Below are 26,913 nucleotides of genomic sequence, written 5' to 3' on the forward strand. Positions count from 1 at the left end.
CTTGAATGCGCCCTAGCGGCCAGTCGACGAAACAGAAAGAATTTTTGCATTTGAAATGGATCAAATCGTAATTTTTGTACTTTAGTAACTAACTAACTAACTAACTAACTAACTAGATAGATAGATAGATAGATAGATAGATAGATAGATAGATAGATAGATAGATAGATAGATAGATAGATAGATAGATAGAACAATACTAATCACAATCACAACATTACTATACAATATAGCAAATAATTATATACTAGACACAAACGTTTTGATCAGAGATGCAAGTAAACTTCCAGATACGTTTTTTTAGCTGAATCCGGATCTGCCTTCTTTTTTCCTCTAGCACATCAGGTTTTAATAATAATAATAATCCAAGTAATATTTATGAATCATGGGTTAGGTTCAGCAACAGGTGGATGTTTTTCTGAAACGTCATAGCTATAAACACGTCATAGCTATAAATCACAACGAATGGTAAAATCCGTACTGCGCAAGATTTTATGGGTCAAATTTAAAAAAAAAGAGAAAATATCTAAAAAAATCCCCTGACATGCTAATGAAATAAGTAAAGGTTTTTTTGAACGAGCGCCAAAAATACGTTTTCATACAGATAAAACCATCTCTGATTAAAAGGTTTCTGTTTGTGACGAGTGGAATAAAATATAACATTTATCCCGCTGGGCCACTAGATGGTGGTAATGAATCAGGACGTTTACTGAGCAGCTTCCTTTGAAAGCGCAAGAGGTAGAACACATCGTTACTGGAGGGATTGGGGAAAAACAAGTGAAAAATCGACGCATTGAATTTAAACTCCTTCTGCAATGATCGAAGCATCGTAAATAAACTGGCGTTAGGTATTTTAAAGGCGAGGTGAGCCGCTGAAAGGTGAGTAAAGTATGTCAATCTGTGCAAGTTTAGCTCCAGACGTAGCTGTCTTGCCAAATGTGAGGTCGCAATGTCACTGGATCTGATATTAATTGTGTTTCTCTGCTGTCAGAGTACACGAGCAGGATGAAGGTCAAGATCAAGAAGTGGAACGGAGTGGCGTCGTGGTTGTGGGTAGCCAATGATGAGAACTGTGGGATATGCAGGCTTGCTTTCAATGGTTGCTGCCCGGACTGTAAGTCAAACTTTAGATATGTCGTTGTGGGCTGAGTCGAGTATAATATTGGTAGCACCGTCCAAGGGTCTTACGGTGGGCGAGACTGAACAATTGCAAACTGTACAACATAAAGGAGTCATTCGTAACTTTGAAGGGTATGGTCAGGGCCGGCCCGAACCAAAGTGGCACCCTCGGAGAGATTTTTATGGTGCCCTCCTCCATCGACGGTTTACATATGTTTCCAAAAGAAGTCGAAATTTGATCGTTTCAATGCACTGAACAATTTTGGTCATTTTAACACATTTACAAGTTCTCTGGGGTCATGTCAATAAAAGTGCGCCTCCCTCTATACAAAGCCAACAGTACCTATATACAGTACCATTCAGCCAGAGGAGGGAATGTTTGCTCTTAAAAAGGGCATTGCTTTACATGTTAAGGTGACTTTTGCGGGGGCACAACATTGGCACTTAATAAATAGGTTTCTGTGTATAAATGATGTGAGCACTAAAATTCATATTCCTAAAAGAATTGGAGTGGTTTAAGGGCTTTGTTGGGATGACATTTATCAGAAATTGGCCTCCTATTGGAGCTTGGCTTGTTTTTTTCCCCCTCTCCCATCTCAGCCTGTCCACGTCATAGTGGGGAGGCTTAGCATTCTAATGCGTATTTTTTTCCTGGCTTGGTTTGTCAAACACTGTTGTCACCTAGTAATTGAAATGGTGATTAAATGCCACCAAAATTCATGGTCACATACCTACTGTTGTTCATTTCGCCCATCCATCCATTTCTCAGTCCGCTTATCCTCACAAGGGTCACGGACGTGCTGGAGCCTATCCCAGCCGTCTTTGTGCATGTTTTTGGAATGTGGGAGTACCCGGAGAATAACCACATAGTCACAGGGAGAACATGCAAACTCCACATAGGAAGGCCGGCGCCAGAATGGAACCCTGCACCTCTGCACTGTGAGGCCGACGTGCCGCTCCTAGTCCATTTCAACCTGTGAAAATATACGAGTGTCATTCAATAAATAAGGTGACTTTTCCTGTATAGGGACTTCTAATACAGATACTTTTTTTTGTTTTTCCAACGTAGTCTCCCAGCACTGTCACACACGTTTCCCATCTGTGCACAAGCTTCCATATTCCCTCAGCGTAAAAATCTTTGGACTGATGTCTCAGCCAGTCGCTAACAACACTTTTGACTTCAGCCTCACTTTCAAACTTTGTGCATCTCGTAAACGCTTTTAAGGGACCAAACAGGTGAAAGTTTGAAGGGCCGGCCGGCCCTCGTGCATCAATTTCGGATTGTCGAAATTTCAAATTTGAACGATTCGGAGTGCCCAACTTTCAGCCAAAAGGCCACTATTTACAAGCGAGCGAATGTTCGAACCTGTTTTACAGGTAAGGTGCCTGGAGATGACTGCCCACTGGTCTGGGGCCAGTGCTCCCACTGTTTCCACATGCACTGCATCTTGAAGTGGCTCAACTCCCAGCAGGTCCAGCAGCAGTGCCCCATGTGTCGACAGGAGTGGAAGTTTAAAGAATGAGCTCAATGTGGAAAGTATCCCAGGATGTTTTGATCATGCCTGTAAATAGGTATCATTTTTTTTAACTTGTATTGTGCATCAAAACTAAAAATGCCTGGTCACAGTTAATAAAAAGACTAATTGATCATTTGCTTCTTCTCCCGTTTTTTTTTTATGGTGCCAATACGAAAGAAATATTAGCCATTTGAAGGCGACAGAGCAAAACCAAATTGTCATGCATCCTGAAATTTTAATTTCCTCACCTTGTGACTTGGCTGGTGTGCTGGCCTGAAACTGAAAAGTTTTATGAAATGAATCAGTCGACTAATCTGATGAACACTTTATTTTATAAGTATAAAAATAAAACTATACAGTTATCAACATATGACTAGAATGCCAGGTTTTATATGTATACAAAAAAAGACATTGCAGTTATTGCCAAGTTTGCTTCTATTGGTCAGAATCCATTCTTGGACATAAAAAAAATCAACTACGTTACTTCTATTTTCTCTCTCGGTATCGTAGCAGATGCTAGAATGCATAGAAAAATATGGACTTTTTTTTGGGGTGGTGGGGCAGACGCTAACCCTTTGCAATACAAGCCTGCAAATGAGCAGCAAACTTTCACGTTTAAATCAATGCATCTACCTTCCAGGATAAGAATAATTTCAATTATTTCATTGTTTTTTTTTTTTACGTGTAATCTTTTTCATCTCACTGCAGGATAAAAAGATGCGCATGTAGCTGACTGCTGCAAATCCATGTAGGAAAAAGCCTGCTGTGTCAGGCTTCCTTCCACCAGACATCCATGGTCACCTCCACAGTTTGGGCAGCTGTCTGGTTCAGGATGCTGAACCCAAGAGGCCTCTTCTCTGCGCCCCGTCAGAACAATTAGAGTAACTGCACCGGTCTTCCGTCCCATGTAACGCTCTCAGTCATTGTCGACGAAACCAAACAGGTCCAGCAGTTCCTTGTTCTCCGGGTCGATGAGATCACACGGCTTCTCGCCACAGTCGTTTTCCAGATTTGAATCGGCGCCCAGTGAGAGAAGATAGCTGAATGTAACACACACACGTCACAGTCATGCCTTAGTGTCAGATTCAGGGAGGTCAATGAGAGGCAAGAATGCAGCGGATAGACCGGCTTCTCTTACACCGTAATGTCTAGGACGTGCTTGTCGACATGTAATGTCCTCGCCCCCCCATTGGTTATGCGTCATAGTATTCGGACTGTTATGGTGACCAACTTGGTTGCGAAGATGCTCACCGTGCAATGTGAGGGAAACCGTCGCTGCAGGCCATGTGCAGCGGGGTCCACCCTTCTTCGTCCCTCTGGTGGATGCTTGCCCCAAAGTGGACCAACAACTTCACGCACTCCAGGTTCCCAGACAGCACAGCTTCGTGGATGGCAGCCATGCCTTCACACACACCGCATCACAATGTTAAAGAGCCTACTCACTCTAAGCATGGCAGAATAGGCACATGAAAGTTATGAGGAATTTGTTGATTGCCAACTTAAGGTACCGTACATGGCATGTGGCCCCTTCAGTATTTGAGAGAGGGGAGGCGGGAGGGGGTAAGAAATCCCAGAAAAAAAGAAAAAAATGGGGGTGGCATGACAGGATGTGGTTAATTTATGGTTTTCTTCACACCTTATTATGGATACTAAAATTTATTTCGTCCAGGTTTAACGTGGAATTTTCTTCACACCTCTGGTTAGGAAGGGTGTGGTCTTATGTGGCCTCCTCGTAGCACTGATGATAAATTATGGCCCTTATGGGCCCCCTCCAGCATTTAACTTGCCTATTCATGGCCCACGTACTAGAACCGCTCTTTGTCTGAACTAGTCGGATGTTGCTAATGAAGCAAAACTGCACTCTTTCACTGATCGCCCTGCTACAAGTACTACTGGTGGATGCTCGATGTAAACCATTAGAATTTTATCATGCTTCACAAATATATTTAGTAGGCCTGCGTATTACAGTAGTAGCACACATATATCATCATCTAGTGCGCTGTAGCATATTAGTGCCATTTAGTTGTCCTACAAGTGATGACAGAGTAAATTGGACATTTAGATAAGAGGTCTAGGATATCCAATAAATGCTCTAATGGTTTTCCATATAAGCCCTGTGGTAATGAGACTCACCAGAGGGGTAGATGGTGTCCAGCGTGACCCTTCTGGCCCGGATGAAGCGTCCAATCCTCTCCAGCTCACCATGCCGAACAAAGTCCTGGAAAACGATGTCATTGGGGAAATGCACGGTTCGGATGGGCTTTTGAGACGCGGAGCTCTTGTACTTCTCCTGGGCATAACCCCGAAGTGATACAGTCTGAGTCGTGGGGAACTGGTAATACTTCATTCTCCTGTCAAGAGTTTGCTTAGGGAAGAAAGAAAAAAATTCAAGCGGAAGAAAAACGGTTTGAGGTCAATGTCTTTTCGCTCAAAAGTCACTCTTCCTCTGCGAGACTCAACGGTGTGGAGCTGCTCCGCTGAAGGCCAGACTTCCCCCTTTATACACTCTGTCTGGCTATTTTAGGAATCGCAGTGGCAAAACGTTCACCCCGACAAACAGACATGTTGCCCTCGAATGGTAGGGGTGACATCACATCAGCAGGGGGAGACGATCTTAGTATAGGAGGCAACATAAGGAGGGCAAAGAGAGAGATGCAACATCAGGCCTGTGTCATGCTTCTCATGTGGTGCAATTTGCGTACTGCACGAATGCCATCTTGTAAATAAAAATGTGTGGTCACCAAAGAGTATCTTGGGCCACGAATAGTTCCTCGGCAACCCCCTCAAGCTTTTCTGACAGTAATCCATATTTTAAAATGTTAGCTAATAGGACAGCGGGTTTACACTAATGAACATACATTTGTAAATGAATGGGGTATTAATGCATTAACAATTACTTTTCAACAGATTAGAGTTTACCACATACTTTTTGGGAATCATCTGGATGTAAGGGTGGCCAACTGGTTAGCACGTCTGCCTCACAGGGAGAGGTCATGGGTTCAATTCAAGGCCCTGGCCTTCCTGTGTGTAGTTTGCATGTTTCCCCATGCCTGCATGAGTTTCCTTTGAATATCCCTTTTTCCTCTCATTCCCCTCAAAAAACAAAACAAAAAACGCACGGTAGGATGATTGAACGCTCGAAAGAGTCCCTTGATGTGACTGAGTGGTTGCTTGTTGATGTGTGCCCTGCGATTGGCTGGCAACCAGTTCAGGATGTACCCTACCTACTACCCAGTCAGCTGGGAAAGACTCCAGCACACCCGTGACCCTCCTGAGGAGAAAGCAGTTCAGATAATGAATGGGTAATGGGTGCATCATGATCTATAACCCATCATAATCATTCACACCTTCCACCGGTTCCCCTTCCTCTATTAACCAAGAAGTTGACTGCGTACGAACAAACCCAAATGCAGAGCTCTATGAATTTTCATTATATTTAGACCACCCCAGTTGGAGGTCTGCATTCTCCAATGCGCTACAAATGTTGTGAAAGCACTGTAAGATCTATTGTAAAGGGACTTTTTTTTTTTTAAACCATCACTGCGGCATGGTTAGAACAAACGTAATGTCACATTTGCTAATTATCATAATATGTATAGCCATTAAAAAATATTTAATTCACAATGATGTACATAAACAGAGTGAACTATAATATGGACATGCAGAACACCATTTCTGGGCCATGTTACAAGTTCAATCAATAATGACTGCAGGCAAAACTGTTTTAGATTGTGTTTATTGGCCACCACTTCACATTTTCCACATTGATCTAGATATGACGGAATGCTCCAAGTATCCCTCACTGCTGTACAGATGTCAATTGTATCACCTCGCTCTACTCGTGCCGCCAACTCTCACACACACACGCACGCACGCACACACTCACACGCACTAGAGTGAAGACCAATACAAAGGGTACAGTATGGGTGAGGGGTGGTGCTGTGCAACTGCTTTCTCTGCCTATCAGATTAACAAACGCTTGTCATTAAATGTCGCACATCTGTCTGCTTTAGTAACCACAAAGAATCTCGCAAGAGGCATGAACACAGTGCGACTTTTCAGAACTGGCTCCCAAAAGAGAAACATCCACGGCCTGAGTGCGTGTCCAAAGTGCCAACACTGCCCCAACAAGGCCAACTGCCTACAAATGGGCACGATGGTCAAATAAACAAACCAAAAAAAAATAAAATCCTGAATTAAAAAACAATATTCATAGTTAAAGCAATTAAATAAAACAAAATTTCCACCCCGAACTAGCTCCCGCCCACCAACCCCCCCCCCTCCAAAAAAAGTTAAGTTTGTTCCTTTTACAAAATGGTCAGTCGTCCCCATGCTAAGCGAGGAGTTAATTTTTAGGGGATGACAAGGACAAAAGAAAGTAGACTCCGCCACCAGTTACACACAGAAGGCAGGTTGTTCAGATATTTAGCTACATGTGAGAAGGGGGGAGAGGGGAAGGGGCTTTTTGCTACACTGTGGGGGATCATTTTTGTGGAAAAATAACAGGTGGGTCATTTGTCCCGAGAGATCAATCCTTACAAAAGCAATCGCACTAAACCCTTAGACCAAAAACGATGAGTGCACAGACTCCCGACAGATGCTAAGGCGTACTTCTTTTTTGGGGGGGGAGGCGCAAAAATAAAAATAATTGTGAAGAGGATCTCAATCCCAACGTTTTACAAAAACCTGGCCAAGAGTTGACATGGAGCTTTGCAGAGGCATCAGCGCCTTCACGGAGGTGTGCCCCTCTAGAACAAGACCTGTCAGTGAATGAGAAAGCATGAAACGATATACTGACTGGCCAAGTAGTGGGCCGGCTGGTGGACTGACCGACGGCTAGACAAGGAACACAATGGTCTCAGGAGAGGGATGGGGCTGAAACAAAGAGTGACGGTAGTGTAGGTGATTGGGAGGAGGGGGCGGAGCAGGACTCTCTTCTCACAACCGTTTACAGCTCGATGTGCCTATTCTCCTCGCCGTCAGAGTCCTCATCCTGACCTTCATCCAAATCGTCCAAATCCTGGAAAGCAGTTGATACGCATGTTAAACATTTCATCTCCTAAACCACCTGTAGAAAACAAGGAATTTTGTCAGATATTACTGCTATGTGTGGTGAACTTTGACTGATCCAGACCACTTGGAAGGACATTGGGACTGCTCCAATTTCAAATTGGAGATATTCAACATTTGTGGATTGTTTTGGCCCGACTTCCCAGTGTGCCCCGAGGACAAACTACACTGCTTCCCCTTTGTCCGCCACGTTTGTCTTCGCTGAAGTCATGTTTAATCTTGAAATATTCATGACAGCGCACAGATTTACATTTGACATCCTTATACATGTGATTTTTTTATCATGTGTGGAGTCTCCCAGGTTTTGGAAGTCTGAAGACAATTTTAAAATCTTGCTGGGTGAATCAGTCTTTATTTAGAGATATTAAGAGATGCTTGGGCAAAGGAAGACACTAATGTTAGCTGCAGGCACTGCACGTGTGCCACTGCATGCTTAGGTCTGCACAGGCAAAGCCCAGTAAACAGTTCTAACAGCTGTAGAAGATATTTGTGGACATTGGTGGGCTGCACCATAATTAGACTTCGGAGAAGGAGGCGTGTGGTTGAAAAAAAAACAACAAAAAAAACCACGAAGTGGAGTGCAAGTCAACATTCACTCTGTTCACAAATGACCTGTAATGCACATTATCCCGACGCATTAACACATTTGGTCAGATCATTAATCCACTTCAAATGCCAATCTTTAAGTTGAAATTTCTCAACATGGGCTGTATGGAGTTTGCATGCTCTCTCCATGTCTTTTTAAAAGGGCCACTCCGTTTTCCTCCCATGTTTCAAAAACATGTACAGTAGCTTCGTTGAAGATAAGAAAACTATTGGTCTCGCAATGGAGAAATTCCCAATTCACAGCAGCAAAGTTATGAAAGGAAGAAGTAGAACAACAAAATATAGGAGCTGCTGGAAAGGCAGCCGCTCTCGCGGCGCCATTTTGAAGTCAAAATAACAAAAATTTAACAAAAAAGATGAAACCGCCCATAGGTGTAAAAGAGTTTGTGAATGGTTGTTTGTCTATTTGTGCCCCAAGATTGGCTGGCGGCCAGTTCAGGTTGTACCCCACCTCCCACCCAAAGTCACCTGAGATTGGCACCAGCACCCCCCGAGCCAAGTGAGGCTATTTGACTCAGTTAAAGCCAAGCCATTTGGAAAGCAAAAAAAGTGGGTCACTTCAAACGTTACAAGCTACAATCCCGGCTCGTCCCTTCAATCATATTGGAAACGGCACTTTCTGTGGATCCAAATATCGTAAAAGGTGATCCCAGCAAACTACTTCGTTTGTCTAAGGGTGCTACACATGCTTCCCAATTTCCGTAGGCTTCGGTCAAACGTTCCAAGATTTGTTCTTTCCACTAATGGGGCGCAACAGAAGCATTTTTTTTTCTTTTTGGTGAGGAACATCACAATATCAAAATTTTCACCCGGCCCTATGAGTTTTTTGGGGGGGGACCGAAATTTAAAAAAAAAAAAAAAAAAAAAAAAGATTATCGCAGCAATCACGGCTGTGGGGCTGAAAATCATTTTGATGAGTTCAGATTCTAACTCAATGGTTAGAGTGGGGAGGAAAGAAAAGGTGGGGGGGGGGGGGGGTGACTCCTTTTGCAAGGCACTCTACATTATGTCAACAACTTCGCAACATGGGCCATTTTCACAGAGTGCTTTAAGTACAAGACATATTAGGGGTGTTCACATGGCAAGAGTTGCTCCGGTGCTACACCGGCACTGCGCTAGTAGAGCGTTCACACGTGCAAATTTGCTCCGGCGTAGCCCCGGAAAAGAGCTTACACCGGATCAAATTTGATCCACCTCCAGGAGGTGGTTTAAAAATTTGCTCCCGAGCAAATGCTCGTTTGTGGGGCAGCACCGATGTAAATTTGCTCTGGAGCGGGGGAGTAATCCCGCTTTGCATGAGAAGAGTTGATTACGTACGGCGAGAATGCGTTGCTTTCGTGCTCTGTCGGACTTCTGACATGTGTTTGTTTAATAACGACACAAGACAAGGCTGATAACAGTAGCAAGCACCACTTGGGTTATACCATCTCACCTAGAACTGGGGGGGAGATAGTCCCCAAACGTCATCTTTCCTTTTGTAGGAGACTGGACTGTCTTGGATTTGTTTGTGTAGTTTGTTCCTTTGTTGTGTGTTCACAACCCCCTGTGCCCCATAGAATTTATTTTGTCATTTCCTCTGATTTTTCTGTTTGGCGCATTACATGTTTGCTTTTCTGAATGTCATTGAAGTCATCGTTGATTTACATTTTCGGGGGCGGTCACTCTCGAGCAGAAGGCACGCAGACAGAAGGAGAAGGACGTGCCTGTACAGCAGTTGCTTGATTTGTGTATAAGTTTTAAAAAGAACCAACACGACAGCTCATTTGTTTTCTGTCATTTCGCTCCGCTGCAGAAACTGCCGTGTGAACGCAAGTGGAGCTGCACCGACGCTGTGTCGGTGCTGACACGCTCAGCGGCTTTGTACGTGTGAACGCTCCACAAAATTTGCTCCGGTGTAAAATATATCACAACAAAATACATCGGTGCAGCGCCGGAGCAAATGTGTGCCATGTGAACACCCCTGAAGAGTATTGATGCTATGGAGCGATGACGATCTCACCTCAGCATCAAAGTCATCATCTTCATCTTCATCATCATCATCTCCAGCGGGGGCACCTCCCTCCTTACCACCACTCTCCAGGAACTTGGTGAGACCTTCCAGTGTTCTCTCCCCATTGTAGTCAATCACCTGTTTACAAAACGGCAATTGTCATGAATGTGAAAAATTGTGCCAATAATCTGCTTTGCGGGTTCTCCATATGAAGGACAAGCGAGTTTCAAAAGAGCTCCCTTTATCTGACTCCATATGTGATGCAGTCATGTCATTCCTTCGTGATAAACTCCAGTCAGAAATGAGAATGTTAACTCAATAGTAAGGCCATTGCAGGCTGTGTCACAAGCAGGAATGGAATGAGGCCAACCAAGATAAATTTGCCGAAGCTCGAGGTCAGCAGACTCACGTTTCAACACAGTGCCGCGTAATCAAAATGCACTAATGACACTTAGGATGCAAGGAACCATAGAGGTTACATAGCTGCACAAGAAAATACACCAGATTTCAGTGGGTGCGATAAGAAGGTCACCACGTAATTTGGGAAATGTTTTGATTTATAAGAATGAGTGAAAGACCTTGCGTTCTTCTCCCGCAGGGAAGAATTTCAGAGTTGGGAAGCTATGGACTTTGACGGCATCGATTTCATTGGCTGTGGAATCCATCTTGGCTACAATGATGTCAGCGCTGTCCTTGTACTTCTCTCCCAGCTTTTCCCAGATGGGATTCAACTGCTTGCAGTGACCACACCAAGGGGCATCTGCAACAACATAATACTTATCAAGTCAAGTCAAATACAAGTATATTGTCAAATATGCTTTCGAGAACAGATGAAATTTCTTCCCTCTCAACCAGACAAGAAAATCATTATTGCTTGAACAACAAAGTGGAACAGAGAAAGGCACATTCAGAGATAAAATTGCCTCCATGGCTGGAAACTGACTATACTCCAAGTCACATGCAGTCAGAGATAAATGGCACCGATGTCTGCTGTGTTGCTGAGCAACACTCCACCTGTTGATAGATGGTCACAAGCTGAACGACAACTGATTAAAAAGACAAAACCTAAAATAGCACGCATTTGGATGGGAATCACCGACAGATAAATCCATCAGCTATTTTTACAGCCACCTTTTCAACATCAGTGTCTGGTAACAATTCATACTGCACGAGCGGCCATGAGACGGTATGTGTGAGGCATGACACTCTTTGATATGAAAAAGGGTTACAGGGGAATTTATGACTTGAGTTACAACTGCGACACACACACACACACAAAAATCCCCCTCCAACAGGTGAATGAACCCTGTGGTCATCTTGTTCAAAACAATTACTCATGATGTTTTCGTAAATAAAAATCTTACAGAATTCGACAAAGACATTCTTCTTGGAATCAAAGGCGACATCCTCAAAGTTCTTGCCAACCAGGACCTTGACAGGGGTTTTGTCCCAGTCTTCGGGGATCTCTTGGCTCATCAGGTGAGGCTGTGTAGAGGAGACAGTAGAACGGTCACTCCTCTTTGTCAATAGATTCTTCTATAAAAGAGAGCTTGTCCTGGCTCATTGTCATTGTGCTGGTGATTCACTAGCCCGTGTGATCATTTAGAGGGCGCTTAAGTCTCCCCCTTGTTCATAGTTTAACAACTTATGATGAGACATATGCTTTGTCTTGAAGTTTCCATCTTAAACTATTCAAAGTGAAACGAGTATCAAAGCAGCGTTGGCAGTTACGTTACCTTCAGTTTCCCTTCTGTAAATTGTGTGCAGAAAGCAACGATTTCCTCTGCGGTGAGAGCGTTGCTCTCTGGCTTGTACTTGGTCATCTCATCCTCCAAGGTGATGAGGCGGATAGCAGGGCACTCCTCTTTCTTCAGGCCAAAGAAATCAAGGATGCGCTGGTTGTCATCCAGATTGCTGTCGATGAAAATGAACAAGATCTGGATGGGAGAGATGGACATGGTAATTAAGCTTGGCCGGATGAGGGACACTGGATCCTTGGAAGAGTCGACTGACCTGCCCTTTAAATGACTCTGCAGCTTTCTTAAACTGGTCCATTTTGTCCTGGAAGTCTGAGGCTGATTTTGGCAGAAACATGAGAATGTGGGACTTGATCTCACCTCCAAAGATTTTCGGGGCAGTCTGTGGATGATCGAAGATATGAATGAGATCACTTGTTGCATTGCTAGATACTTTGGACAGGAGTATTAAAAACGAGTAAAAATTAGATGATAGACGTTCTGGACCCCACCAATTACCTGCTCGGTGAACTCAATGACAAGAGGAAGCTGGTTGGCTTTGAGGAAGGACAGAAGACTTTCTTTTTTGGTCAGGTCACCATCAAAGGTGTTACGTCCCTCATCAAACTTAAAAACAGAACAGATAGAAACAGTCAGGTCACCAAGATCATCCCACCTTGTCTGCACGTGAACACCACCCAAAAAAATTAGATACTGCTGCCAAATCCCTTAATATTCCGGTCTATGAGAGGGCCACAAGGGTAAAATAGAATTTTAATGAGTGTGAATAGTTCCAGTCAAACTGACAGCTTTTACGGGCACACGAGGGCAAAGTGGCATTTTGCTGATATACACCATGCTGGCAGCTTTGCAGGCAGTGATTGGTTGTGAAATTTAAAACGCTGTTGTGATGAGCAAGTCAAAGTTCCCAGCTGCTTATTAACAGAATGTTTGTTGGGAGGGTTTGCTTCACTGCAAGCAAATCGCCCACGTGAGAGCAATGTTATTCCATTTGGCTAAGGTTTTCACACGGCCATCTACAGGAAGGATTGACTTGCACTGATCGTTTAGAGCTAATCACCTTGAACGAGTGACAGAATAACTAATAATCACCAAGTAATTTAATCTCAGCTCAGAAAGGATAGTCCAAAAGGGTGACACAAAAGCCCAAAAATGAACTTCGACAAAACCATGTCAAAATGTTAGATGCTTTAGCCCTTTGTTCGCAAGAGATTGGTGAATGCCATGGTACTCCATTGTTTCATATTGGACGCTTGGTCCCTGAGCACCAAGCGCTCTACAGTGTATGCTGATGAGAACTTTATTCATCATACAAGTTTCATGCACAACACCTAAACACTGAACACCGCTGTGTTACCATTGTAACATTTGTCGGAATGCAGCATATGACTGATCTTAAAGTGGAACCAAAGGGGAGAGACATTTTTAATCATTTGTTTGACGATGATGGTCCATCAATATATGGTCTTCTCATGGAACCAGTCAATGTCGCTCAAAACTTCAAACTGCTAGTTTTATTATTTTCCCCACCAAAACATATCCCGTATGACAAGGACACCACCCAAAAAGCTTTAATGTCAGACCCTGTCGGAATAAGTTGCATACTCTCATCCTCTACGTCTGCTGCAACAGGGCCATCACCCATGTAATAACGCTTGCATTCATCTGCTCATGGTCAATGTGCCTCAGAGAGAAAGAATAGTTCAACCTCATTGGCTTCACATAATTATGTCAGGCCAAGAGCATACCTTGCAAAGCAGTGATGTGAGAAGAAATGTGGGAGAGGCTCCGATGGGCTGAAATTAGCCGCAGAGTTGATACCCTCCTGGGGTCAACATTATCAAATTACAAATCTGTAAATCAAAGACGCTGCAACCGCCCGAAACAAGTCACACATGACCCATTTAAGATGCATTACTTTTACACCTGTGAACTATTTAATTCATTTCTTTGCCTTTGTGATTTCGGGATCGGAGGAAAAAAATGAACACTCAAATTAGGGATGCACAATAATCATTGGGTCAATATTATGAGCCCGTCAAATCCAATAAAAAGCTCCGATTAAAATTGAATCCAACAATGAAGATGAAAAGCCAATAAATCCAGGCTGCTGCTGCATACAGCTGTCAGTGCATTCCTTTCTATTGAATTAGGCCTGTCGTGGACAGGCCTCTGAGCTCGCTCATGGAAATGGCGGGTTGCTTGACGACCAACCCTTTACCCACAGTGAGGACACTGGCGTTTGACAGCGAATAAACCACTTGGCACAATGGTTTATAGTTCAGAGGCGCAGCTACTGTATTCTTGCCTAAGCCGATGGACGGAATAAGGACACAAGATTCACTACTGAGTTATGTGCATGTGATGTTAGCCTATGCTACCTTTGCTAGCTTGCTCGGTTTGATGGCAATGATATAGGAAGTCTATGCGATCGGAAGGAATCCGAATTAAAGATGACCACCTAACATTCACGCAAACATTGGGAGCACTGCATTACAAGATGGACAGTCAATTCTTGAGTCAATTAAAGGATTTTAAATGTGACTTATGGTCCGAACAATATATGGTCATTCACTTACGCAGGACACAGCGAGGAAAAATATATTGCACTCACCTTCTTGAAGAGAACAACACCATCTTGGGAGACCTCAAACTTTGTGAAAACTGCATCATCTGAGGTTATGCCGAAGGGAATGTCTTCTACTGCTTCAGCTGCTTTTCCGAACGCCTGTGCCCCGGCAGACTCCACATTCTACGCGCAAAGTTTGGTCAGAGTTATACTGACAAAGAAGCCAAAACGATCTTCAAATAACTTGGTCTCAAAATAGTCCTTCAATCGAGTATCGTTGAATTTTGAGGAATGGAAAATTCAACTTTAGATATAACTTGAAAGGACAATGAGAAAATAAATTGTAAGAAGGTAAAAAAGAACATACTGCAATAACAGCAACTGAAAAAAAAAAAGCTGTTCTTGCCAGTTTGGGCCTCTTAGGGGTAAAGTATGTGCCGTGCATAGGCTACAGGCTTGCTATGCAAGCAACATGGTGGAGTTAGGGTACTTTCACAATGTTGGGAACTTGTAACCGCATTTTGTCATTCGGCACATTAATCGGTTTCCTTCGATGAGAACGTTTTAAAGATCGAAATCATGACACCAAAATCGAAATCATGATTTCAATTTTGATTAATCGCCCGGGACGAATATGAACTAATCACAAAAAATATTCCCTCACCTTAAAGAATCCAATGACCACCACCTCATGGTCGGCTATCAGAGTCTGTGCAGCAGTGACGTCAGCCAAGGTGGCGACAGCGGGGCCTGTGCGCTTCTTTAGCCAGTTGATAAAGTCATCTGCTTGCCTTCCAGCTAAAACAAGAAACCGCATCAAAACAAAATTACCATTTGCCAGTCAGTCTTGTATAAAGTACACGAGTAAAAGTACCTTACCAGTAAATAACTTGGGTAAATGTTAGTTATGTAAACTGTATTTATTTATAAATGTGTGTGCAATAAGCATTGTTGAAAGGTCACTGCTAATTAAATTGGGTGATTTTTTTTTTTTTATCTTTAATGTAAAATACAAAGTAAGACACTCCGGTGCGCAGCCCAGAAATTAATGCTTAATTGTTCAGTAAGGAAAGAGGAGAGGAAATAGACAATTTTACTCTGGTACTCCAGATGCTGTATGTTATGTTACTATTTGTTGAATATTGCTCCAAGAAAAATAAACAGGAGCCAGTCTTTTAACTTCATTTTTAATGTATTTATCAAGTCAAGTCAACTGTATTTATAGAGCACTTTCAAACAGCCATCGCTGCATACAAAGTGCTGTACATGGAGCAATTTAACATGCACAATAAACAGTAAGACAAATTGGTAATAAAGGCGGTAGAAAGCACCAAACAGTAAAACCAAGAACAAATCTAAGTCATGCCGAGTCGAATGCCAAAGAATACAAGTGAGTTTTGAGGAGGGTTTTGAAGATGGGCAGCGAGGAGGCTTGCCGAATGTTCAGTGGGAGGTCATTCCAGAGAGAGGGACCAGCAACAGAAAAGGCTCGATCCCCTCTGAGCCTCAGTTTAGTTCTTGGCACTTCTAATAATGTCTGGTCCACAGACCTGAGGTGCCGGGCAGGTGTTTAGGGGCGGATGAGCTCAGAGAGGTAAGGTGGCGCGAGATTATTCAGAGATTTGAAAACAAATAAGAGGATCTTGAAAATAACTCAAATGTACGGGGAGCCAGTGAAGGGATGCCAGAGTAGGAGTTATGTGCTCCCTCTTACGAGTACCAGTCAAGAGGCGAGCATCGGCATTCTGGACCAGCTGAAGGCGCTTAATGGAGGACTGGCGGACTCCAAAGTAAAGGGCATTGCAGTAATCGAGCCGGGATGTGACAAAGGCATGAATTACTGTCTCAAAGTGTTCATGTGAGAGGAGAGGTTTTATTTTGGCCAGCTGTCTAAGGTGAAAGAGGCTGGATTTGACAACGGCACCAATTTGCCGATCAAGTTTGAAATCACTGTCCAGTTTAAGGCCCAAGTTTGAGACTGTTGACTTAAGATAAGGAGACAGGGGGCCCAAGTCTACAGGATGGGATGTACAAGGGCCACTGGGACCAAACAATATCACCTCTGTCTTCTTTTCATTGAATTTCAAGACATTTTGTGCCATCCAGGTTTTGATTTCTTCCAGACAGGATAGGAGTGGCCTTAATGAGAAGTCGTCTTTCTTGCTCAGTGGGACATAGATCTGGCAGTCATCTGCATAGCAGTGGAAGGGAATACCATGTTTCCTTAAGATGGAACCCAGTGGGAGCAGATACAGCGAGAACAGCAGAGGTCCCAGAATTGAGCCCTGTGGAACACCACATGACAGGGGAGCAGTGCGTGACTCAGAGCAGCCAAGGCTGACACAAAAGGTTCTGTCAGCTAAATAGGACCTAAACCACTTAAGAGCACTGCCGCCAATGCCCACCAAGTGCTGCAAACGAGTCAGCAGAATACTGTGATCCACTATCAAATGCTGCAGTTAAGTCCAATAAAACTAGACACACGTGGTCTCCAGCGTCATTTGCCAGGAGGATGTCATTAGAAACGCGTAACTATATGTATATTTTTTAAAATACAATATAAATCAAATATACTTGATTGTTCTACATGTCAGAGCAAATATTGTTATCGTTGCTGTTCTGTGAAAAACACGCGTCCATATTTGTCATTTTCTAATGTTCAATCTGTGATGACTGATTCTCTCCTCATCTAGAACTGCTTCAAACAATAGTTGTTAGGATTGTATTGCCCATTTTTTATGTAAGTTGTATAATTTTTGTTTTATGTTAAAGGGTCTGGTCGGCGCTTTGTTACAGCAGCAGCTGTTGTGAAAGCGCTATACAGTATAAAGATGTATTGTATAAGCTTTTTATTGTTTTTCGCAAATGGTCATTCAATATTTTATGGCTGCAAGACATTCCAAAAAGGTGGGACTGGTGGCAAAAAATACAAAGTTGAGGCATGCCCAATCCATCACCCGTTTGCAATATTTCATGATGAAAGCTACATGCGGGTTTTGGCGAAATATAAATGAAGAAAAATAAATGCTATGCAAGCAATGTCTTCTCCTTGGCCGTCATTCGCAAATCACATTATGCGTGTGTTACAAGAGCGTGGCTTTGTAGTGAAAGAGGGCAAAGACATATGGGCTCATATTCCAAGTGTTTTTTTTTTTTTTTGTCCCTAATAGACTTGTCAAGTCAAAATGACCACTATGTTTTCCCAACATTAATTCTTACTCAAACTAACACAGATTCCAACTCCCTAGTCTTGCGTTCCTGAAAAAAAAAAAAAAAAAAAAAAAAAAAAAAAAAACTCTTGGGGCCGTGAAAGCATTCCCTCTTCTTTGAGCTAACAGAGATTTGACCCAGAAAGAGTTGTGCGGACAGAGCGAGTGGTGATAATTTTGGAACGCATTGCCAGAAAGTGGTCTGAAGTTATGACGAGTAGTTTTATAAAACCTCCTCTCGTGTCACATGGAAGAAAGCCCAGGCCAGAGTAGACGTGACTGACTGCACATATCACCAAAGACTATAAAGCAACTAAAGCATGTCCTACTGGCATATCGAGCTAAGCAGAGTCGAATGACTTTCTGCCGTTGCCTCTGTTAGTTTAAGTACAGCACGCTGCATAAAGCAACGCCTTGCCTGGCTCCTAAAAGCTTTGCAGTGATGGCTGACAGTTCATACCTTGCGTGCACATCGCATGTAGCCTTATTCCTGCCCACTCAACGCATACATATGATGCCAGATCAAGGATCCGTGCATACATATGTAAAGGTGATGGCAAACCAATAAATCTTGAGTTTCCATCGATTGCCCACCAGGGACATTTACATGTACTTGATGGGGTTAACAGTATAAAGTAAACTCAGTGGCAGATGAAGATGCTCATCGCTGGCCGCAATCTCAAAAAATATATATATTTTATAAAATACAATATAAATATATATATAATTATCAGTCCACACAACATGCTGGTCTTTGTACACATTGACCAATTCGTTGTTACCGATTGGTTGCTTTAATGTTGTATATGTTAGTTGCTCCATATACAGTGACACCTTGCTACTTCGCGGTTCGTTAATCGCGGGTTCAGTGCATCGCGGATTTTTTCAAACAGCAAAAAATAAATAGATTTTTTGTTTATTTATTTACATATACATGGAGTACAGTACTGTATATGTTGCTCTATGTGACTCACTGTTGTTTTGCAGCTTCTCGTGGACCGTTTGCGGACTTAAAAAAAATTACCCGTTTATGTTAATTGGACGCTACTTTGCGGATTTTCGTTTATCGCGGGTGGTTTTGGTCCCCATTAACCGCGATAAACGAGGGATTACCGTACAGCACTTTGTATGCAGCGATGCTTGAAAGTGCTCTATAAATACAGTTGAGTTGTGGTGAGTTGAGAATTCAAAGTGTCTTTCCCTTTGATGATGCAAGATTAATGGTTGAAAAAAACATGACATTTTTGGGGTCTGCTGAAAAGTTATCATTTGGGAGGTATGACGCCAGCACTATTTTTGTTCTTGCTTTGTTGGGAGGGTCTAGACTTGGGGCATGTCATTCATTTTGTGATTTAGGGCGACACAAATAAACTTCAGTTTAAATTTTTTTTAAATACTGTAGGTGATGAGGCAAAAATGAATGTTTTTGTTCAGGATTTTCCCACGGTCATCAGCCCTGTATGCCAACAGGAGCATTCCACCCGATAGCAGCGTTATACTGTCACAGCCAATTCGTGTTATCCCTACATACGTGTAAGTTCTTCGATGCCGATTGAAAGGGTCTGAACGATCAAGAGCACAGAGGACACAAACCCACGAGTTGCTGACCTGAATACTCTTTGGGGGACACTTTGTCTCCACCCTTGAAGAACTTGATGGTGGGGTATCCGCGGACGCCAAACTCTTGAGCCAGTTCAGTCTCTTCAGTTGCGTCAACCTTAGCCAGGCGGATCGCTGAACCCTCGGTCTTCAGCATGCCAGCTGCCTTGGCATACTCTGGAGCCAGAGCTTTGCAGTGACCACACCATGGGGCATCTGAAGAATGCAACACAGAAAGAACTTTGAGATTTGAAATGCAGGTGGAATTATTGCAGCCTGCATAACAGAGGCTACAAAAGCTTGGGAAGAGACTTCACTCACTCGCTCAAACCCAAGACACACACAAGGCTTAGGAGACAAGAGGATGACATTAGCGTCGAATGCACCAAACTGTGTTTTATAAACTAGTATTGATACTTCATATTTTATCTCAAGAACAAATGTTTGGCAACATTTTGATGAGCATAAACCCCTGCATATTTGCGGTTCGAAATTCACAAATTCACCTATTCAGTGAAATTTTAACATACTTTCTGTCATGGGGGTGGGGGAGACTCACCTGTTTGCTGGTTTTGTGCTTAGGTTAAAGTCATACTTGAGCACCATCTTGTGGCAAGACACTTATGTTGAAGTTAACTGAGCAAAAGTGAGACATAAGTTGTGCTTTGTTACCATCTTGTGGCATAGGCATTTGTATAGAAAAGAACATTGGGAGGAGCGGTGAAGTGCTCAGATTTTTACGATTTGTTGGGTTCAGTCACTGCCCACCACAAGTAGTGTTCCAACTTGGGTTGCAGTGAATCGTACTTAAAGTATCATGGGAAGTGGTAGACTGAGCCAGAGAAGTGTTGTCGTTCGCAAACTATTTGACTGAACTGAATGAAAGTCATAACCTCATGGACTGATTTGTTCTTGTCCCTTTTCGGTTGAGGGCAGCCAAAAGCACGGGACGCACGAGAAACTCCCCCAAAAACGGTGCTACTCCCAGTCCAACACTATTCATGAGTGTTGAGGGGCAACAACGATATATTTCCATACATTACAGTGTGTTTCACTGTGATTGTATATTATTTTCCTTCACACGTTCCACCAATACTAATTACAGACCATGTTCATCCATGGCTGAAAAATGTTCAAAATGTCCGTAAACGTGAGATCTTGGAAAACATTTCTCAAAATTCAAAGTTGACCAACAAAAGTGAGCAAGATATTCTTTCAACTCTGAGAACTACACGAAAATTGCTCAATGTTTACTGTTTTAATGTTCAAAAGTGTTTAAAAAAATATTCAGTAAGTATTTTTTGTTATTAAGAGTATCTTTGTGTCCTCATATCTTGAATGACTAAAATGAAGAATTTCAAGTTGTTTTGCTTACTGATTATTTTTGAGTTTGGCCATGATACCGTTTCAGTATCAGTACTTTAAGCAGGTATATTACTAAAGCCAGAATTATGGTATGGTGACAATACTACGGTGAACACTGTATAGTGATTCACAAAACATGGGCAGCATTTTTCACAGCCCGTTTTGTTCAGCGGAGATGTTGCCGCTGTTGGGACGGTCTGCGTTGGTGCGGCTGGACGGATGGCTGGCGGAGCTGAGGATGGCGGAGCGTTGGTGCGGAGCGCGGATGTGTAATTCCAATTGAGAGTCGGCGCTGGATTTAAAATTGGTCTAGGTCGGACAAGAGATTTGAACCAATCTCTGTACTCATCAATGGACGCTACAGCTTCTTCACTTTCAAACTTCGCTTGTAGCTAATGTATGCAGTCTACTGCCGAAAGGAGACTCATTCTCTACCTTTTCATCGAAAAACTGCTTCAAAAACCAAGGCATAATGCAGGAACAGTTTTTACGGTTGCACGTTTTAGGTTACGCATTCTGTTACATTATATTTGTTATTTTGTGTTAAATGATCTGTAAAGCACTTTGTTAAAGTTGCATCTGTTGTGAAAGCACAATATGAAATAAAATGTATAAGTTTGTTCAGTAATTGATAAGCATGTCCCGGTCGTATCACGTGACTGGAATTTTGATCGGATCAAGTGATTTTAAGATTTTAATTTTTTAAATAAACGTATGTATCGTATGTACTTGCCTGTATGCACATTTCAATATTAATTTAAAACCATTTGCACGTGTACTTTTTGTTAATGTATTACTGACGAAGTGTGATCGTCCGGGACGTCCCTTGTAATTGACAAAGTGGAATCCTCAACATAAACAGAATCCATGCCGTCCTGCACGTTTAATTGCGCTTTGAAGTTCGTGATCTCTTTAGAGAAATCAGAGCTGCAAGTTGAGACAAGCAGTTGCTTTAATGAAAATTTACATTTGCCATTGGCAGAGTCCTTACATGAAGCGAAATGAGGACTGCCTTTTCAAACTCGCTCATTTCAGCAAGACAAAAAATACGGCGAGTTTAGTCTCAAATTCTTGATCGCTGATGTTTGGACGAGAGCGTGTCATAGAAACATTATTGAGAACAGTGAAAAACTTGTACTGTTCAATATCGCAACGATTTGATGCAAATTTGTAAATTTTGAATAACACTTTCACAGAGTACACAAAACAACTCTCATCCATTTATACCACAACCGAAAAATGCCAGTATTACATCACAGTGAAATCTATATGATGTGCAATCTGCGAAAACACGCTCATGAACTTTCTTTTAAGTACACGTCAACTTAGCTCCACGCCTCCACTGAGATCCCGCCCATCCGAGCTGTGCGCAGCCAAAGTTTTATTCTGCCCATCCTCAACCCGTTGGGTTGTCTGACTCGCGTCCAGCTGTGACTGGTCCACACGGGGAGTCACGTCACAACTAACTGACGACAGGGCAGCGGTACTCGTCCGAACGTCACAAAGTGCAACTCATTCCCCGACAATGCTATATATTTTTTTGCTCTGCTGACCCCAAACACCAAATTCACGCGCCCACATAGCAAACAAATAAAAGCTACTAAATATTTTCTTGGTAATCACGGTAACAGGCCTGAAGTAGTTCAGATTGTCGACGTGACGCAAGTGTGGTGACACTGGACATCCCAGTTTTCGACTTCGCCAGTATGTTCATGAAGTCCTGACAAACTGAAAGCATTTGATCAACGGTTAAGTCGAAAGCGCACGCGTGGGCGGACGGTAAATGTCTAATGAGCCAGACTGGGCCAATTAGTCACTTGCGAGACAACCTGTCGAACGTGACTAAGTTTGCCGCTAATTACGACTGGCTCGTTTGCTAGCACGCTAACTGCCAAAACGACGAGTGTGAGGAAGCAACCGAACAATACATTTCGAGAGTTTGGAAAAGTTTGACATGCTTACAGAATTCTACCAGGATGTCGGGGTGCGCTTTGAGAGCCTCATCGAAGTTACTCTTCTTCAGCACCAGAACGTCGTCTTCCTCGGCGATCTCAGACCGACTGGCTACAGCTAACGTGCACAAGATGAAAAACTTGAGCATTTTTGCCTTCCGAGTGTTTCTTTGCAAAATAAAAAAGAGGGCGGGAGGCCAACGTTGGATTGAAGAGTTGAGTTTTTCAATTTGTCGGTGATTTTCTTGCTCGGAGTTAGGATTAGTAGCTTGCGACTTTGTGTCTGCCGCTACTAACGTGGCAGTGCAAGCAGAAACCAGAGGGGTTAGCTATCTTGCGCATGCGTATTTATCAGGCCGTAAGCAGTTCGTGTTGAATTGTGACTGGACCACAGCTGTCCGCACCTGGAAGTGAAAGCCACGTTCACTAACGTTACTGAGTACGTCTCAATTCACCATTTTAACGTCTAGTCTTTGACTCGTTTCTCCCACAGAGAGATCAATTCGACGAACGAATGACGAACGAAGAATATAACTGGAGATAAGAGATGTACCCACTGTGGGTGACGCATTAAGCGCAATGGGAAACGTCAGTGATGTCAAGACACACCTCCCGCACTTTCCTTTATTATCTGCCCAATGAATAAAGCGAAACCTGTTTCCCTTTCTTTCCATTGCGAAAGAATGCAAATTAAAAAAGAAAAGAAAATCGAATTGCATTAAATTTTTTTGGCCTTCTCTGCAGGCCTAAATATGATCAAAAACACTGGCATTTATTTAAAACTGTGCATAAACTAGAAACATATTGTAAAAATGTCTGAATGAAAGCCAACGTCTGAAAGCCATGATCGGCCACTGTAAAACCTGCAGTGTGATTTGGTCTTTAAGTGTGGTCGGTGAGTGACTGGTTAGCACGTTGGCCTCACAGTGCAGAGGTGCAGGGTTCGAATCCAGCTCCAGCCTTCCCGTGTGGAGTTTGCATGTTCTCCCTGTGTCTGTGTGAGTTTTCCTTTCACATTCCAAAGACGTGCGTGGCAGGTTAATGGAATACTGTACTCCAAATTGTCCCGAGTGAGTGTGAGCGTGTATGGTTGTTCGTCTGTACGCCCTGTAATTGACTGGCAACCAGTTCAGGGTGTACTCCACCTACGGCCCAAAGACAGCTGGGATAGGCTCCAGCACACCCTGCAACCCTTGTCAGGATAAGCGGATCAGAAAATGGATGGATGATCATTTAAGTATAGCTTTGGCTCCTTCCTCTACTTAATATAATCCACATTCAGGTTCCAGTACATTTTAAAAATACATTTGCAAAATGATTTATTATTTTTGTAATCTAGAGAGTTTGTGTCTAATACTATTAAATAATTGTTGTTTTCGACCTTGTGGTGCAGCTTGCCCTGTCAAATTGTGGTGTAAAAGTTACAAAATACTGAGCACAGTGAAGTTTTGAATAAATGCACGAGTAACCTGAGAAATAGCTCATCTGGTACAATCAGTGCCAACATCCTGGACGGTTGTGAGCTTGTTTAAACTGGTGTCACATGAGGAAACTATCAGGGAAAACTGCATCTGTACATGAAAAAAACCCGTCAATACTGGAAAAATAACAACATGCTCACCATATCTGCTATACAAACACATAGAGGAGATGCACACGCTTTGTTGATTTTATAAGGTAAGGCTAAAATAAACAGGGACTGGTCCAACTGGATTCCCTTGACAGTAGAAAGGTTACTGCTAATTGCAAGATTTCTCTTTGATCATCACTGACTTCTGCAATATTTAAGAATGAAAGAAAATAGTCACAGTTGTACTCAATGAAACTATGATGAATAATGTGCAGCTTACAGTGTATTTAGACGAAGCATTCACCCAAGCAGCTTTTGCAATGCATATCCTCCTTATGAAACGTATTTATTTACAAAGTAGGATTCCATGAAACATTTATAGCTGAAACATACTGTAAATATTTTACATATAGTAATAGGGTGTTGTACCTTTTATGTAGTCTATTTATACGGTATAGACTCTGGCTTGCAGCAGTCTTCATAGCTCTTGAAATGTTCATTACAGAATATTTATTTCGATTTCATGTGATAGACGAAGTGGAATATAATGGAGGCAAAACACCACATTATTTTCAAATATTTTTATAGATGAAAATTGGAAAGATATTTTGCCCCGATGAGTGAATACTTTGGAGAAGTATCTTTCATCCTTTAGGGTTTATTTCTATCAGCTTTACCAATCTCCAGCTTGATAATTTTTTGGCCATTATTCTTTGCAAGAAAGTCGAAACTCAGTCTGACGGCCTTCCCACAGATTGTCAACGAATTTATGTCGGAGGCGTTCCAATATATCCATCCATCCAACCATTTTCTTCCTCTTCTCTGGGTTCGGGTTGTGGTGGCAGCAGCTTAAGCAGGGAAGCCCAGACTTTCCTCTCTCCAGCTACTTCATTCTGCACTTTCGGGGGAATCCCAAGGTGTTCCAAGGCCAGCATTTACAAGGTGATCCCCGGGGCCTGCTCCCTGTGGGACGTCCTGTGGGATGTGCCCGGAACACCTCACCAGGGAGGCATCCAGGAGGGATGAAAAATCGGTTTTTTTTTTCATCCCTCCATCTTGATGACTAACTTCCATATTTATTTCTATAATGGCTATAAAAATGTGTCAAATCAGCTTTTTGGTATGATTTTGTTATCTCCCCTGTAATTGTTGTAAGATTTTGTTCTATTGCTGACATACAGTATTTGAAATTGTAGTACCGGCTCTGAAGTTGTGTCTCTGCATGCAGACCACAATAAAACCATTTTTGACATCTAAAGGAAGTGATAAAGAAAACGCGAGATACACACGTAACAGTTAGGTGCTAGTTCTTTTTCCAGTCTTAATGGAGTATGTCATACAAACCAAAACAACATTATGGACCCTTTTTCGTGCACAAGAACAGAGCAAAGCAGAATCTAACAATGCGTGTGGGTGGAATTGTTTGTCTTTCTTTTGCTAGACTTGCACAGGTGGAAGAGGGCGTTTGTGCTATTGTGCGCTATGGGATGGAACGCATCTGACTGCTGGTCAATCTATGCAGCTCCCCTCATTCCCTTTAAAATCAGTGCAGACAAGGCGCACACATCAGTGCTTGAAATTGTGGAAACAGAAATTGATTTGGGATCCATACGTGGCTAAAGTCTGTTTATAAAGAGAAATTGTGCATCCGTGTGTTAAGGTAATAAAAAAAATTACAATAGTATTGAAATCAAATGACAATTCAGTCATTTAATTATAAAGGAATTGTTTAGCAATATTGAGAAGTATATATTTTAAAGGTGCATCAGTAGCTGTTGCACCAAACACCGCAAAAATATAACACACGACAAATAAAATATCTCAAACTGTACCCATGATGGTCAAGATGAACAAAATCAAATTATATGACAGTTTATTATCTGTTTTTCATAAGAACATCATGAAATGAAATGCACAAAGTATCTTAGAATGCATCTAATTGCTTATCGTCTTTAGTTCTTTGTTTTTAAATGCTTTTAAATGTGCTTTTAATCATGTCTAGTGCATTGAGTTATACCTTGTGTATGAAATGCGCTACATAAATGAAATGGCCTTACATTGCCTAGAAATGAACAGCACCCATACCTCGCCCAGAAAGTAGAAATATTTGAGGGAAAAGGATTTAGATAAGAAAAATTCCCCCCTCCACCCCAAAAAAAACCAAACTAAACAAACAAAAAACAGCATCTGAATTGCTGTTTTGACCACCTCAATGACGTCACATCATTAAAGCTTAATGGAATTTTAATTTGGCAGAGTTTGTGAGTGGCGAGGCAGACCACGTTAAGTGCTCGGTGCAGTTGCCATGACAACACCAGCAGTACTGACCCATGTTACCCTTGAAGTAATGGGACAAAGACCATTCATTTGCATTCAATTATGAATATGACGCAAATTTATAATCTGAACACTGGCTCATAAGATTACTGGTTGGATGATTTTTTTTTCATTATGTTCAATGTGGAAAAAGACAGCTTGTGGATGAGTCTTTGCAGATGAAATGTATGTATCCCTTGAAATATTTGTTCCATTTAATTTATTGCTTTAATTTTAATCAGTCAAGTGGACATTTAATGTACTCCAGGGGTGC

General features: G+C 42.3%; 3 protein-coding genes across 3 annotated transcripts; 1 reads left to right on the top strand and 2 right to left on the bottom strand.

Annotated features, from left to right (window-relative positions):
* Positions 1-718: 718 nt before the first annotated feature.
* On the top strand, positions 719-2,767 carry anapc11 (APC11 anaphase promoting complex subunit 11 homolog (yeast)). Its single transcript, XM_086119350.1, has 3 exons — positions 719-879; positions 992-1,114; positions 2,497-2,767. The coding sequence occupies exons 2-3, from the start codon at positions 1,006-1,008 to the stop codon at positions 2,640-2,642; spliced, it is 255 nt and encodes an 84-aa protein (XP_085975476.1). The 5' UTR covers positions 719-879; positions 992-1,005; the 3' UTR covers positions 2,643-2,767.
* A 186-nt stretch (positions 2,768-2,953) lies between these two features.
* On the bottom strand, positions 2,954-6,197 carry ppp1r27b (protein phosphatase 1, regulatory subunit 27b). Its single transcript, XM_086119349.1, has 3 exons — positions 4,770-6,197; positions 3,888-4,038; positions 2,954-3,676 (listed from the first exon to the last, which is right to left on the bottom strand). The coding sequence occupies exons 1-3, from the start codon at positions 4,981-4,983 to the stop codon at positions 3,553-3,555; spliced, it is 489 nt and encodes a 162-aa protein (XP_085975475.1). The 5' UTR covers positions 4,984-6,197; the 3' UTR covers positions 2,954-3,552.
* Positions 6,198-6,356: 159 nt separating this feature from the next.
* p4hb (prolyl 4-hydroxylase, beta polypeptide) lies at positions 6,357-23,088 on the bottom strand. The gene is made up of 11 exons (XM_086119348.1): positions 22,764-23,088; positions 19,446-19,652; positions 15,293-15,426; positions 14,674-14,811; positions 12,558-12,665; positions 12,316-12,441; positions 12,039-12,239; positions 11,667-11,787; positions 10,881-11,062; positions 10,312-10,440; positions 6,357-7,656 (listed from the first exon to the last, which is right to left on the bottom strand). The coding sequence occupies exons 1-11, from the start codon at positions 22,900-22,902 to the stop codon at positions 7,585-7,587; spliced, it is 1,557 nt and encodes a 518-aa protein (XP_085975474.1). The 5' UTR covers positions 22,903-23,088; the 3' UTR covers positions 6,357-7,584.
* Between the last annotated feature and the right edge of the window lie 3,825 nt (positions 23,089-26,913).

Source organism: Hippocampus guttulatus, chromosome 9 (genome assembly GCF_054856545.1).
Source record: "Hippocampus guttulatus isolate MCC_2025c chromosome 9, RoL_Hgut_1.0, whole genome shotgun sequence".
Taxonomy (NCBI): Eukaryota; Metazoa; Chordata; class Actinopteri; order Syngnathiformes; family Syngnathidae; genus Hippocampus; species Hippocampus guttulatus.

Bases quoted from the DNA above. Each gene is read 5' to 3' on its own strand.
- anapc11 (XM_086119350.1), top strand. From the start codon at position 1,006: ATGAAGGTCAAGATCAAGAAGTGGAACGGAGTGGCGTCGTGGTTGTGG. The intron at 1,115-2,496 runs GTAAGTCAAACT...CCTGTTTTACAG, and splicing joins CAATGGTTGCTGCCCGGACT to GTAAGGTGCCTGGAGATGAC.
- ppp1r27b (XM_086119349.1), bottom strand. From the start codon at position 4,983: ATGAAGTATTACCAGTTCCCCACGACTCAGACTGTATCACTTCGGGGT. The intron at 4,039-4,769 runs GTGAGTCTCATT...GTGTGTGTGAAG, and splicing joins GGACACCATCTACCCCTCTG to GCATGGCTGCCATCCACGAA. The intron at 3,677-3,887 runs GTGAGCATCTTC...TGTTACATTCAG, and splicing joins GGTTTCCCTCACATTGCACG to CTATCTTCTCTCACTGGGCG.
- p4hb (XM_086119348.1), bottom strand. From the start codon at position 22,902: ATGCTCAAGTTTTTCATCTTGTGCACGTTAGCTGTAGCCAGTCGGTCT. The intron at 12,442-12,557 runs GTAATTGGTGGG...GATCATCCACAG, and splicing joins TCATTGAGTTCACCGAGCAG to ACTGCCCCGAAAATCTTTGG. The intron at 12,240-12,315 runs GTCAGTCGACTC...TCTCCCATCCAG, and splicing joins CAGAGTCATTTAAAGGGCAG to ATCTTGTTCATTTTCATCGA.